This window comes from Daldinia caldariorum (assembly GCF_022478825.1).
Source record: "Daldinia caldariorum strain CBS 122874 unplaced genomic scaffold F4812scaffold_20, whole genome shotgun sequence".
Classification (NCBI taxonomy): domain Eukaryota; kingdom Fungi; phylum Ascomycota; class Sordariomycetes; order Xylariales; family Hypoxylaceae; genus Daldinia; species Daldinia caldariorum.
The window spans coordinates 67,933-82,761 of record NW_025953056.1 but is presented as its reverse complement, the minus strand read 5'-3'; the positions used below and the strand labels follow the sequence as shown (position 1 = coordinate 82,761).

Here is a 14,829-nt window from a genome sequence, read left to right as displayed (position 1 = left end):
ACGTGCTGCTCAGCTACGACATGCACGCGTCGAACGTGAACCCGCCGGTGTTGAACGTGCTTTTCCCGCTTATACGCCGCGTTGACCGGGAACCCAGGACGCCGCAGTGCTCCGCTGCGGCGTCTTGTAGGACGGGGCGAATGGCAGGTCGATGACGCTGTGCTGGAGAATGCCGAGGGAGAGGAAGATCTTCTTCTTGTTGGTCGTCTGTCGGTATGTGCACGGGTCCCGCTAGGTGTTGGAGCACTGGTAAAGGTCGTTGTTAGTTGCGTTGCTCACGCCGTTATACCCCTGGGCCTAGGGTATACCTTATAGATGGTAAGTCAGATCTATTTACCTTTTTTTTAAATAAAAAATAAGGGGTTGAAAAAAAACATGACCTCCTATCCGCCTGGACTGGGGGACAATTACCTGCCCCTGAGCTAGAACAAAAAAAGGGGGGGGGGGGAGAACTAAAATATTACATATGTTGCGCCGCATTGGTTCCTGGGATTAATCCCAGGAAACCTGTTCCCTTGCGCCGGGAATAAGTGCACGAACGACAAGACGATGACATCGATACGCGGGTCGGCGTAATACCTGCTAAGCGCAGGTTAGTTTGGTCCTTGACCCTACCTACCTCCTACTTAGGTACTTACATAGGTAGTATATGTGTTTTCGTAAGAACCGATTTACGCAAAAGCCAAGGAACATTAGGCCGGCAAGTTTGTCACGTAATAAACCTCGTCGTTCGAGGCTGGAGGCGAAAAACGAATCATCGAGTCAAGATGCTTCTTCTACCTTCGGTTATCAGGTATTAAATAAGTCTTGATAAGAATAGAAATGGAGGAAATCTAATTGGTGATATTTCCACAATACAAAAGAAATATAAATATAACTGCCTTCGCTATAAACGGCTTGCTTAAAAGAACATCACTATATTTTCAAGAGACGAGTTCGCAATAATCTATTTTGTAAGTCTAAAGAGTCTCCTTGACAGGTGAAATATACATCATATCGCATACACGCTTCTTAAGTAAGCCCCCGCGAAATCGACCAAGAGGTGCGCATTTCCATTGAATCATCTTGATGGTGATCGGTCCACACGCATGGTAAACTTTTGGAAATATCCCCAGGGTCCGATCCACCTCTTTAAGGTCTACCGTAGATACCATGGCTAACCCGACGGGAGCACAATTCGGGCACTTCTCTGGGGGTGGCAATTTCGATTTTGCCAGCAAATGCTCATCTAAACCACCCTTGACTCGGTCGCAGAAGTAGGCCGCATATAAAGCATAAATCCAGCCTCTTCATGGCTTCGCGATGTCATCAGCCTTGCCCCATCTCGAAGTCTCATCTCCGCCTGCCCACTCCTTCTCTACATAACCCAGCAACTTCTTGACTTCCATCACCTTGGCCGAATCGCCTGTATTCTTCCCGATGTTGTCGCTAATCTTGATGGCCGGATTTCCAGCCGCGGAACTTAGCTTGATGACAATATTAAGAGGCACGGATTTCTTCCCCGTGCTGAGCTGGACGAAGTCGTTCGTCAAATATGTGCCGACACCGAACGTTGGCTGGAAGCCGGACTCTTCAGATACCCGCTTGTACTCGATACACTTATCGATATCCAGCGAGTCAGAAAACACGATTGTCTTCTTATCCTTAATGCCCTGACTGTCGTAGAATTGGCGCATCAGCTTGACGAAATCCGCAGGGTTTCCCGAATCCTGCCGTACGCCAGCATACACCTCGGCATAGCTTCGAGGTGAAGTCTCAGGTTGGGTACCCTCATCCGAGAGCGGTACATTCGGAGTATCCGGAAGATATCTAATCGGGTTGCTAAACGCCTTCAAAAATTCCGGGGTACCAAACGTGTCCGTTAGCGCAATTCCCAATACACCCTCGCCGAAGCAGCCAACCCATCGGCGTAGCGCCTCCTCCGTCGCATTTTGGTAATCATTCGTGATGGCCGCAATACCCATAAACCACTCATGCGCGACAGTTCCGACAGGAGGTAGGTTAAATCGCATAGCTAGATGAACATTACTAGTTCCGGAGAGCTTTCCCGGATACCCTCGCTTCTCCGCCTCCTTGCTAGCTTTCACCAAGCCTCTGAAAACCAATGCCTGGGTATGGTAATCTCTCCGTCTACGGGTTCCAAATTCAGAGAAGATGCATCCTGCTTCAAGGAGGCGCATACCCTTGTCAAATGCCTTTTCCTCCTGGCCGTCGTAACTCCAGTCCGTGTCCATGAACTTGAAGTACGCCTCGGAAGTCAGTGCAAGAAGTGGAATCTCATATAATATAGTGTCGACCCATTTCCCCCTGATCTCGATGTGAATGTCACCCAGTTCATCATCCGCACCCGTGTCCGGTCCAACGGGATGGAAGGTCGGCTTTAGTTGTTCGCGGGGCTTAAGCCGGAATTCCTTTAAGAAGTCCAAATACGAGGGTGAAAGATATTTGCAATGCGTTTGCAGATAACGGAGTTCGTCATCGGAAAGTGAGATATTTCCAAGCTCTGATGATAACATATCAAGGATCAACAAATTAGCACGACTAAACGCAGGCGCGGGATTACCTACTGCTGATTTGCTCGCAAAGCCACGAGAATGCTTTACGGGACAGTTTCTTCTCGGGAGTACGGTTGGTAAATGCGTATGTAACAGGCACGTCATTGTAATACTTGAAGACGGCGCATTGCATAGTCAACTTGTACAGGTCGGTGTCGAGGAAGGATATAACACCCTCCGGGAAGGGCGTCGACCAGTCAAAATCCATCTTGCTTGTAGTTGAAGGAGGACGTATGGGAATAGAAGGAACAAGAGTGAGGCCTTTTTGAAAGATATCTGAGACTCTTATAGAGACTGACAAGGAGCTAGAAATGATATGTTTAGGCAGGCAATAAATATAAGATGATCAGTCAGATTCCCTTGTCTTGGGGTCGTAAGTCCTTTAGTTGTTGATGGGCTTCTTCTAGTAATCGTTATACCTAGAACCTTGTGTCCGAAAAAACAAAACAAAACAAACAAAACAAAACACAAAAATTGCTCAATTTATTGATCAGATTGATGAGTGACCTTTGTGGATGTCGGTTGATTGATACGGAGACGTCTATGTAGTTGCAGGATTCGTCACCCCACCATCACAACCTCAGGTTCCGGTTCTTTATGATGAGAAAGTTGTAGGAAAGATTAACAAGCAAAAAAGGTGGGGGGTTCAACGGATTTCAACGGGGTCCAATGTCTAACTAAACTCAGTTCAAATTCGGACCTGCCCGGGTTCATCCATATACAAAAATCTACTACCTAAGTTAGGTAGGTATGTATTTAGGTAGTTACCTCAACTTTACTCTTATGTAAATCGTCTCAAGATAGGTAAGGTAGTGTTTCCATAGCTTGTGTCTTATTGGTTAAAAGTGCTACTAGCCTCTAGGTTGGTAGGTTAGGTACCTTCAGATCAGATCAGATTTCCATGCAGCAGGTGATAAAAGTGGAGTCAATTTAGCAATATGCTTTCGGATAAAGTATTCTTCCTGATCACGCTACGAGAACAAGGGCCCACTCTCGGGAGCTTTCCAAAATCGTGGCCTCAATTGAACCCCGGATTTTTTGGGGGACAGCTCTTTAATGTGACCACGCTATATTCAACCTTGATCATCCACACGCGACTTTCTCCATCTTCTTCTATACCTTCACTTTTTCCAGTCCTTAACAAATCGCATAAAGGGGATTTTATTTGTATTCTTGTTTTTTCTTCAGCTTTCTCACAATCTTCGCAATGGTATGTTGTTTTGTTCCGTAATCTCATTACCTCAACTACAATAACCTAAATAGAAGTCGAGCAATGGTTTAATTTAATGACCATCTCTTTTCCGACTTCTGCTCATTGTCCGTTGGGATCGCGCTGACATTTTACACTCGTAGTCTTCTCCTCGTGCTGCTTCCCCCGTTAACTCGCCGGCCGCTACTGGCTCGAGCACCGGCCGTCCTTCTTCTCCTGCTCCTCCCGGAGGTGCACGAACCGCTATCCGACGAAGAGCCGCTGCCGATCAGAAGGAAAAGATCGCAAATGCGCGACCGAGTAGTACTCGCGCTGCTGGTGCCGGTGGTAGCAGCAGCACAATGCTACGTATGTGAAAAAAAAGAGGCAGGCTCAGCATGATGGAATTTAAGTATTAACATAATCTAGGTCTCTACACGGACGAATCTCCCGGATTGAAGGTTGACCCCGTCGTTGTTTTGGTTCTCTCTCTGGTCTTCATCTTCAGTGTTGTTGCTTTACACGGTACGTCAGACGCCTCGACCATATCCTGTTTCGGTACTAATAAATCAACCAGTTATTGCCAAGATTACACGACGATTCTCAAGCTAGACGAACGGCGATAATTAGTTGCGTTAATGAGGAGTGCTGGGTAGCCACCGAAGACGGCGCGGTTTTAATCAAAACTGCGACTCTCCCTCGGATACGCAGAGGACGATTGGCAGGTGCAGGAATAGGAACGACAGCAGTGATGTTAAGCAGGCTTTTATTTACCAGTCCAGAGTCGCTGCCCGGATTCTGGGGGTCTAGTCTCTTGTACTATATCAAAATCTGGCAGGGTTGCGCAAAAGTTTATTCGCCTTAGCCGAAATGACATGACATAGGCGTTGCGTGCAGAGTTGTTCGTGTTTAATAAGATATCATTGCGAACCATGATGAGAGCACGATCTTGTCTGTGATAAGTTGTAGTTAATGGGAAGATTTATTTATGTCACTAAGTTGCTTTTTGATTCATTCTCACTATGCAAGTTACTTAGCCCCTTATTTCCTATTCCTTTTTTTTTTCCAAGCTCCCTTCAAGTGAAGAGTTGCACAGCCTTATTGAACCCGACAGAACGCAAGGCATCTCCTTAAAAGTCAAACTTCTGGCCCACCAATTTCTCGCTTATCTCCCACAGCTTGCGAGCAGCCTCCGGGTCTCTAGCGTACTCGTGCGGCGTAACAATCTGGCAGTCTTCGATGTACGAGCCGGGCTTGTCGTCGAAATCCGGGTCCAGCGCCGCGGCGAGCAGAGGGGCCGCCCCCTGCCCCAGGGTTTTCATCTGGTAGTTCGAGTCCCACACCTTGCCGGTGTTCCGCAGAACCACCTCGGGGATGCCTTCGAAGTCGCTCCTGTCCAGGTGCTTAGACAGGTTGGTCGCGATGGCGCCGGGGTGCGGCGCGTACGCCTTGACGCCCTTGCCCGCCAGCCGCCGCGACAGCTCCGCCGAGTACAGGATGTTGGAGGTCTTGGCTTGCCCGTACGCGCTCCACCCGTCGTACGCCTTGCCCCCGGAGAAGTTGTAGTCGTCGCCCCGGAAGGGCCCGACGCCGTACCCTCTGCTCGTCACGTTGACGATGCGGGCTCCGGGCGCGGCGGCGACCACCTTGTCGATGATCAGGTTGGTCAGCAGGAAGTGGCCGACGTGGTCCGCCGAGAACGTCAGCTCGATGCCCTGCTTGTCCAGCGTGTACTCCTTGACGTTCATGATGCCGGCGTTGTTGATGACGACGTCGATCTTCGGGATCGAAGCGTCCTTGTTGATCTTCTCCGCGGCGGCGCGGACGGAGTCAAAGTCCGTCAGCTCGCAGGTGACGAACGTGATCTTGACGTTGGGATTGATGCTTGCGATCTCCTCCAGCACGGGCTCGACCTTGGCCTTGTTCCGGCTCACGAGAATAAGGTGTGCCGGCCCTTCGCGGGCGAGGGAGATGGCGCACTGGGCGCCAAGACCTTTTGCGGTGGTTCCGGTTATGAGAAATGTGCGGCCTTTGACCTTGTCGGAGAAGGCCTTGACGAGCTCATCGCTCGTTGTATGAAATCCAAAAGGAGACATGGTGTTAAGAAGGTAAGTACTATCCTGAAGAGATCGAAGCGTGTCTGGTTTCACTCTGATAGAATTATTTTATGATTCTTGTTTTATCTAAGAAAATACATCCCTCAACTTCAGTCCTAACGAAGTCGTATATATACTCACCCACTCTCCACCATTGGCATCGGCGATATCACCAAGTCAATCGACGGTAGGCCATAAGTGGAGGAAACGCCTTTAGTGCCAGGATATAACCTTAATGCCAATTACAAGCTCCGGGATCTTCGACGGGGTTTCACGGAGTTAAGAAGTATACTCCGGATTCGAAGGTTCTTTCATCTACTAGAGGATGTGATGCGGAAATAAGTTCATCCGAATATGAAGCTATTCCAGATTAGCCAAAAGTTTAGAGAAAACCGTCGCAAGGAGAGGGCTAAATGGATTTAGGTGTAACCGAAACTCATCTTCCATATGGGATAACTACCTTTAGTATACTATCCCCTTCGGTTATACCGTAACAAGTATATTCTTTCTCTTTGCCGCTTCACCGCTGGTGAATTCCAAGCTAAACGACGTTGCTAGATTCATTTAGCTCATCTAATCGGCCGATATGTCCAAAGTATGGAGGGCCGTTGGTCTAGGCGATATGCCATTAGCATTTTCGTTACGCCATCATTTCAACCCCCTTATTATCAGTTACACGTTTCCAACGTACCACTGGATAGGGGAAGTTTTAGTGACTGCCAAATAGGCTATAGAATAATTTCTAGACTTTGAACATCCTTAATTTGAGGTATGTGCCTGCAAATTATCCTGTTGCCTATTCTTTAACTGCTTCGAACATCTCAACGATACCAGTTAAGATTCTTCAACAAAGACGCCTTAATAACCTTAGTAAGACATACCTAAGTTATTACTAGCAACCATAAACATTTACAAGTGAAATCAGCGGGTTAGGTGTCTATTAAGTAAAATGAATTCGGGCGATCGTATTTCGATAGTCCTCGTAGTTTGTCATAGTCGCCATATAGTCGCCATGTGGATTTTACGAAAATTCTCGTATCACATCGGATGAAAATGCAAGTGACGAGTATCTAAGTACACACAATACATGTAAGGCTGATTCGTCCAAACTCAGTCACGATTTCCGCGTCATTAACGATTTTACGTCAGGCACTTTTATTTAGAGCTATCAATGTACCTAACATACAGGTAGGTACGTAGGCACATTTAGGGCTTGAGCCTTGAATCCTTCAATCCGCAATCGGTCCCCCCGGGTCCCCCCACCACGACCCCTGGTCCGTGTCACCTGCATTTCGTTTCTTTCTTCTATTTTTCGTATATCGTTCTTTTTTTTTATATTTTTCGTATAACCTAGAAAATATTCCCTATGCAGCATTGGTAGTAGTGCATTATGATACGCATTACGATCCAACATAAAACAAGTTGTCCTGGACGATGTAAGCCACGTACGCGCTTCTATAAGTCGAACGACTCCTAATCATTACAAACACCGAAAACCCCCTTTCCAACAGACTAAATGGGTATGCCTTATGTTTTTCGCATCTGAAAGGCGCAAAACGGCTGTGAGGTTATTTGTTATTCGCCAGCCAAGCGGTTTGAGGCTGAGGAAATCCGAATTTCGCTTATAATACGAGGATCCTGGTGCGGTTTACGGGGTCTAATCGGATCTAATCAATGAGGGTCTAGGTAATCGGATACTACTACGTATATTTACATCTCGCCAGGGTACGCACGCACCTCCCAGCATTTCCTACTATGTACCTCCTAAGGTAGCATTTCCCAAGGCATCCAAATATCCAAATATAAGCCCCCACACTTCAACTAGCCGCAAGCAGATAGACAAGCTTGAGTGGGCTTCTAGAGTGTCGGGAAGGTTGTGCACAGCTTGTGATTTGCTGTCTGGTACAGAATATGGCAGCCTTGCTGTGCTCTCTGCTTCCCCTGCTTGGTCTTGGTGGATCTGCTGGGCAGATTCCCTGCTCTTTTTAAATCCTTGCTCGGCAATGCATCATCGATGCTCAACCACCTCAACCACACAACCCACACACAACCTTGAAAGTACCTCCTACCTAACCCTTACGTAGGTAAGGTACTTTATCATTCCCGCGAATCGCAAAAACTTCGTGATCTGGAACTATTGTTTGTGGTACCTGACATTGTTTTACACCTCATCTTACCAATTAGCTATTAAAACCTGCTGCCTACCTGGATGGAAATACCACTCGATAAATTCCAATAATATATCTTCATTCTACTTCCCTCCAACTCTTCTTTTTTGGTGATACTCAACTTCGCTCAATAATCTTCGTTTGCCACTAATTCATGTGATACCCCTCATTTTTTATTTTCAACTGCCCTCTCTGTATCTAAAAGATTTACTTGTTACCACATTCCTCCTTATCTTTCTTGACAATCTGATTTCTTCTTGTATATTCCTTTCGCATGCCGTGTTGATTATCTAGATTAGATCCATCACTATGGCCATAGTCGAGGAGAAGGCCGCGCTTCGCAATGCGGGAGCTAGAAGATCTGAGCGCCCAGGGCGTACCTCCCCCAGTGATGCTCCCGAGGTTGTCGTAGCACCTGGCTACTACAGCGGTATCATGGCTTCAGACTTGGAATCTGCCGCAGGAGATGATGGCCTTCCAGCATATAGTGAAGTACACGATCGCTTCACACTTCGCCAATCAGGGTTTGACGCGGGAGCTGCCGTCACTGGTAGGTCCTCTTAACTTTTTTTTTTTGTATTGTTGTAGCTAATCAATATGAATTATAATAGACGACGGCCGAGTAAACATCAACATCAACCAGACGAATAGGCGCTTAGCCGACTTATTAGCGCCCGCCTTACGCTACAACGAAAATGTGGTCGAGGATCCTCTCCCACCCGCCTATATCCCTCCCAGCTTGGGTGGTTTACCAGGACAGACTCCGCCGCCCCGGTTGAACGTTGTCATACAGATCGTTGGCTCGCGAGGTGACGTCCAGCCATTTGTCGCCCTCGGAAAAGTCCTCAAGGATACATATGGTCACCGTGTCAGAATTGCTACTCATTCCACTTTCCAAACGTTCGTCGAGGAGAATGATCTCGAGTTTTTTAATATTGGAGGCGATCCCGCTGAGCTTATGGCATTTATGGTAAAGAACCCGGGGTTGATGCCAGGTATTGACGCGTTAAAGAGCGGAGAAATTACGAAGCGGAGAAGGGGTATTGAGGAAATCGTATTCGGTTGTTGGAGGTCTTGTATCGAAACTGGAGATGGCCTGGGACCGGCCCCGCGCTTCGACCGCAAGAGTAAAGACGACGACAACGATCTAAATCCTGCTCCTCTGGATAACTCCGGCCATAAACCATTTGTCGCGGACGCCATTATTGCGAACCCCCCGAGTTTTGCGCATATCCACGTGGCTGAGAAGCTGGGGATTCCTTTACATCTAATGTTCACGTAAGTACATAATCCCTTAAAACGAGCTGCAAATAGCAATTTTCTAAGATCTATTAGCATGCCTTGGTCACCAACAAAGGCGTTTCCACAACCTCTCGCCAATATCCAGTCATCAAATACAGATCCCGTTACTACGAACTACCTCTCCTACGCAATGGTTGAGATGATGACGTGGCAAGGACTTGGCGACGTTATCAACCGCTTCCGCACAAAAGTACTCGATCTTGAGCCTCTTTCGGTTCTCTGGGCTCCTGCTCTTCTGACCCGCCTTCGGATTCCTTACACATACTGCTGGTGAGTTCAAATGGAGCCCTGGTTCAAACGTAGCTCGAGTCTTATATGAAAATTTAGGTCACCAGCTCTGATTCCCAAACCAAATGATTGGGGACAACACATCGATATCGCTGGTTTTTACTTCCTCAATCTCGCCTCGTCTTATACCCCGGACCCCGAATTAGCAGCATTTCTTGCGGCTGGTCCCCCACCAGTCTACATCGGATTTGGTTCTATTGTCGTTGATGACCCGAACGGTTTAACACGCATGATTTTTGATGCCGTGGCAGAAACAGGGGTACGAGCGCTTGTTTCGAAAGGTTGGGGCGGGTTGGGAGCTGACTCTGTTGGAATACCGGAGGGAGTTTTTATGCTTGGTAACGTCCCACACGACTGGCTATTCGAACGTGTCGCTGCTGTCTGCCACCATGGTGGTGCCGGAACTACTGCCGCTGGAATCAAAGCCGGTAAACCTACTATTGTAGTGCCATTTTTCGGAGACCAGCCTTTTTGGGGTGCCATGGTTGCGAGAGCCGGGGCGGGACCTGATCCTATCCCTTACAAGAAACTCACAGCAGAAGGACTAGCAAAAGCGATCAAGATGGCATTGATGCCAGAAACCCAGGAACGAGCCCGCGAACTGGGCGAGAAGATACGAGAGGAGAAAGGCACAGACGTTGGAGCCCATAGCTTTCACAAACATCTCGATGTCGACAGGTTACGTTGCGCACTAGCACCCAGCCGTGTTGCCACATGGCGTCTCCGACGAACACAGGTCCACCTCAGTTCGCTGGCTGCAGCGGTACTAGTAAAAAATGGATATCTACGATATTCGGATCTAAAATTGTAAGATAAGCCTGTATACATGCGTGTCTATGTGCAACTTAGTCGTACTAATTCATGTCTCAGGTTCCGGCCGAACGAATACAGTACCGAAGATCATCCAACAGATCCCATTTCGGCATGCGCATCAGCGCTATTGGGAGACTTTGGTACTATTGCCATGTCTGCGGTAGACATTCCTCGAGGTGTTTTTAAAGAAGGAAAAGGATCGGATGCCAAAGCGACAGGGAAAAGTGGCGACTTGGCTACGATCACGTCGAGAGGAGCTAGTACAAGTACACTGAATTTACCTGAACAAGCCGGTTCGAATACAACACTGCCGCTCACTGATGGAGCCAGCACCCAGTCTAATCGACCCGCCGTAGACCCGCTTGGCATGAATCCAGTCGCTGCGCGATCCGAGCCTAATAGTTTACCTCACTTAGCACATACTACGACAATTAACTCAGGACATTCGAGATCACCTTCTGAATCAGTTCAAAGTCCTGGCCATCAAAGAAATGGTTCCAAAGCAGGAATGGCATCGCCGACCCTCACGGCCGAACCTTTCGAAAGGGCCATTCGTACGGGTAAGATCATCAACAATATCTTCGCAACCGGCATGAAATCCCCTATGAACTTTTGTCTGGGTGCTGCGAGAGGCTTCAGAAACGCGCCGACTTTGTATAACGATGATACTGTTCGTCCTGCGGAGAAAGTTACAAGTTTCGCTAGCGGTCTCAAGGTCGCCGGCAAGGAATTTGGGTTCGGCTTCTACGACGGTATCACCGGTTTGGTAACTCAACCTATCAGAGGTGCCGAGAAGGACGGGGGCATTGGACTGCTTAAGGGTTTCGGTAAGGGAATCGGCGGCCTCATGTTAAAACCTGCGGCAGGTAAGAAAATCCCCATCCAGTTTGATAGGACTAAGCGCACTGACAGAATTTTTAGCAATCTGGTCCATTCCTGCGTATGCCATGCAGGGTGTCCACGCCGAAATTAGGTCTCGGTTCGCTCAGAATGCTCAGGAGTATATTCTCGCATCACGGATTTCCCAAGGCGACGATGACTTCAAGGATGCGTCACCCGAGGAACGCGAAGATATCGAAGTCCGATGGCTGGCCAAGAAGGAGCAGATGAAGGGATTCTACCTCTGGAAGCAGAAAGAAAAGGGAAAGACCAAGGAAATCACTCCTCTGCCACCGGCCCATGGATCAGCTATTACCCACCAGATCGCCAGTAACGAACCGCAGAGGACCGGATGGCTACAATCGAGGACCCTATCCAGTGAGGAACGGAGGAACCTACATGACCAAAAGACCTCTTGGAAGCAAAAGCAAGCGGAAAGGGCAGCGACAGGCGGCACGTTTATTGATGAGAAGGTTCGTTCAGTTTCTAGTACAGGTGACACCCGTGATGAGGATGAAGAGTTTGAACGAGCCATTATGACTGCAGTGCGAGAGACATCAACTGGAGATGCAAGCGAGGACGCGCGAGTCGAACAGGCGATTCGGTCTAGTGTCAGAGCCTTACGGACTAGGTCAACAACTGTAGGGTCGTTCGCCTCGGCCAATTCCTGGAATTCCAGCGGCCATGACTCCGGATACTTTACGGATATCAAACGCCCATATCCGGCAGACGTTAAATACCCTGTATCGGGATCTTCGCAGGCCTCCGGAACACTCGAGGATTCATTGGAGATCACCGACGAGGAGTACCAGGCCCTAATCGAGCAAGCCGTTCAGCTCAGCATGGCCGAGCCACACAGGAGCGGAGTCCGGAGACACGACCTCGATGATAGCGAAGAAGACGAAGATTTGAAAGAGGTCCTTCAGAGGTCACAAACGGAAAAAACTATAGAGGAACAGGATGAGGAAAATTACAAGGCAGCGCTTAAGGCTTCGGAAGCGGAACAAGAGAGAAAGGGTGGTTTTGCCGACGACGACGACGAAGACGACGAGCTAAGGAAAGCTATCGAGGCTTCTCAGGCGGAGCAAACCCAAGGAAGTAATAATGGCGGTGGTGACGCCGACGACGAAGAACTCAGGCGCGCTATAGAGGAATCCGAGAGGGCGCATAAGGAAGAACTAGCGCTCAAGTCGGAAGAAGACATCGTGATGGAATTCGTCAAGAAGCAGAGTCTAGCCGAGGAGCAGTATCGGAAAGCTAGGGGGAAAGGCAAATACGCGGACTACGAAGAGGAGGAAGACGAGGACGAGGAGCTGAGACGGGCGCTGGAAGCGAGTATGCAGACGGATAGCGGCGTGCGTCGCGGAGGGGTGGGAGGTCCGTCGACGTTCTAGGGGAGAAAGGGGAGTGATACCTACACGAGAGAATTCGAGAATGCATGAATAATACATATTGATACCCTTGATTAGTTAGAAAAAGAGAGGAGGGAAAATCAGCTGAGATAGTGATACCTAGTACTTATTAGAATAACATGGTTTAACGCATCACTACTTGCTTGGTATGGGTTTCTGGGTGGATTTGTGAGTGTTGATGAAAAAAGCATAAGGTTGAGGAAGGATTACGTCGGGTTTTCACGGGCGAGTTGAGATGTTCCATGCCCTTACCTCTTAGGTACCTACCTAAGATCGTGATGTTCGGGCTTGGAGATCAGTGCTGGAATACCTGTTACAGCCTAGGTTACCTTGCAAATGTGCGTGCGTACCTCCATCGGGTGGTGGCCGGCGTAAGTGGCGCTGGTAGAAATAGCCTCGTATCCGGAATATATTCCACCCCCCCCTCCCACCCTTTTTTTTTTCAGCTTGTCTTTTTTATATATTCACATCCAAGGCACAGGTCATAGCTGAGTTATGTGCCCGATCAATCATACGTTAGGTACCTACCTACCTACCTACCTACCCACCTAGTATGCAGGCTCCCGGCATGCAGGTGGTGATAGTGATAGATCATATCCATGGGCTGCGGCGGGGGGGCGGGGACAGGGGCCGAAAAAAAGCAATAACCTCGTCACCCGGACCTCGATCTCCTCGGCTCCGTTTCGCTTGGATGCGGGCGTTTCTGAACGAGATGTGAATGGCGTCACGGCGGGTTGCGTTATAGTTGATTCGTATAACACACTTATATACCTACCTACATACCAGGTACCTAACCGCCCTATAGTCCTACTTACTAGCTTGCTTGCACGGAATATACTAGGCTGAACCATTCTTCGTGAATTCATGAACGCTGAGCGTGAGGCAGGCAGGTGACAACGGTCACGATGCTCGTCGATCGTGGATATTTTACGATGACGGTATTGATGACGACGGCGGCGGCGACGGTGAGGTGTGTATGTGCGGTGGTGACAAGGCGTATGGGATATATACCCGTCGCTAGAATGGAAAAGAGAGGGTGGGTATCGTCAAGTATAAGAATGAGGCTTCGCCGCCGCTTCTCGAGGGAATGAATGTGTTCTGGTTAGATCCCTAGGTACCTACCTAGTCAAAACACTTCGAAGAACAACAGCTTAGACACAAGACACGAGATAATTATGGTATCCCTATTTTACTCCATTGATCTTCATATCTCTACATATTCATATCTCTATACTTATTCATCAGACACCATGTCGGCCTACAAGAACCGCACCTCCGCTCCTACTTCCACTGCTCCCCCCACTCCCACTCTCACTCGCGCCAGCGCCAGCACCAGCACTACCTCACGCCCTGAACCCAAGCACGAACGCGGGGACACGAGCCCCGTGTCCGAGCAATCGGACCAGGACGGCGACATTGTGGAAAGTCCCGCCGACGAGGTCGTAGCTGACTACAACGTGAAGCTCGGTATGCATTTGTTAATTACTACCTACTAGCTACCTAACCTACAACATATTTCTTCCCGCCTTATTATCCTAGCTAGTCTCTCTCTCTCTCTCTCTCTCTCTCTCTCTCTCTCTCTTTTCAGCTAACACCATAAAAAAAAGGCAAGGACGATAGGGAAGCCATCGACCCGTCCAACATCCTCAGCGAGCGCACGCGGCACGCCAAGCCCATCAACGGCAGCTACATTCTACCGGACGACGACGATGACGACGATGACGATGAGGAAGAATACGGAGAGGACGTGATGCTGCGTGAGGATGAAACTGTTGTCTCGGCGGATGCTGCTTCCCTCGATTAGTCTGATCATATGGCTTGACTTGGCCTGATCTGAATCAGTCGTGAGTAATTATTTATTATACAGGCACCTAGGTACCTATCTACCTAGGTAGGTAACTTATGGAAGGAAGTCGCGGTAAGATTGTTAAGAGAATGAATAGGAGTGTTCGTATGGCTAGGAGTGAAGGAACATATTAGTTACCTCCTGTTATGCAGGCTTTGGAAGATTGACTGCTCCGCGAGAAGGAAGGAAGCTTGATAGGTATCGATATTGAATACAGCGTCTGGCTAGGTGTTCACCGTTTTTACAATAGGTATTCATCTTGAGCGCATTAGGTTACCTAC

At 48.6% G+C, this 14,829-nt stretch overlaps 5 protein-coding genes across 5 annotated transcripts; 3 read left to right on the top strand and 2 right to left on the bottom strand.

Moving 5' to 3' along the window:
• Positions 1-919: 919 nt before the first annotated feature.
• Positions 920-3,391, bottom strand: F4812DRAFT_442935 (nicotinate phosphoribosyltransferase). The gene is made up of 2 exons (XM_047935356.1): positions 2,568-3,391; positions 920-2,503 (listed from the first exon to the last, which is right to left on the bottom strand). The coding sequence occupies exons 1-2, from the start codon at positions 2,761-2,763 to the stop codon at positions 1,290-1,292; spliced, it is 1,410 nt and encodes a 469-aa protein (XP_047786620.1). The 5' UTR covers positions 2,764-3,391; the 3' UTR covers positions 920-1,289.
• A 180-nt stretch (positions 3,392-3,571) lies between these two features.
• On the top strand, positions 3,572-4,696 carry F4812DRAFT_442934 (Sec61beta family-domain-containing protein). The gene is made up of 4 exons (XM_047935355.1): positions 3,572-3,765; positions 3,909-4,113; positions 4,174-4,269; positions 4,322-4,696. The coding sequence occupies exons 1-4, from the start codon at positions 3,763-3,765 to the stop codon at positions 4,354-4,356; spliced, it is 339 nt and encodes a 112-aa protein (XP_047786619.1). The 5' UTR covers positions 3,572-3,762; the 3' UTR covers positions 4,357-4,696.
• Positions 4,697-4,874: 178 nt separating this feature from the next.
• On the bottom strand, positions 4,875-5,840 carry F4812DRAFT_462718 (NAD(P)-binding protein; the record flags this gene model as incomplete). The annotated part of the gene is made up of 1 exon (XM_047938090.1): positions 4,875-5,840. One exon carries the CDS (start codon positions 5,838-5,840, stop codon positions 4,875-4,877), a length of 966 nt encoding a protein of 321 aa, XP_047786618.1.
• Positions 5,841-7,786: 1,946 nt separating this feature from the next.
• Positions 7,787-12,814, top strand: F4812DRAFT_206545 (glycosyltransferase family 1 protein). Its single transcript, XM_047930300.1, has 6 exons — positions 7,787-8,558; positions 8,620-9,286; positions 9,344-9,580; positions 9,638-10,405; positions 10,469-11,277; positions 11,333-12,814. The coding sequence occupies exons 1-6, from the start codon at positions 8,318-8,320 to the stop codon at positions 12,682-12,684; spliced, it is 4,074 nt and encodes a 1,357-aa protein (XP_047786617.1). The 5' UTR covers positions 7,787-8,317; the 3' UTR covers positions 12,685-12,814.
• Positions 12,815-13,952: 1,138 nt separating this feature from the next.
• Positions 13,953-14,506, top strand: F4812DRAFT_462716 (uncharacterized protein; the record flags this gene model as incomplete). The annotated part of the gene is made up of 2 exons (XM_047938089.1): positions 13,953-14,169; positions 14,310-14,506. 2 exons carry the CDS (start codon positions 13,953-13,955, stop codon positions 14,504-14,506), a joined length of 414 nt encoding a protein of 137 aa, XP_047786616.1.
• Positions 14,507-14,829: the final 323 nt, after the last annotated feature.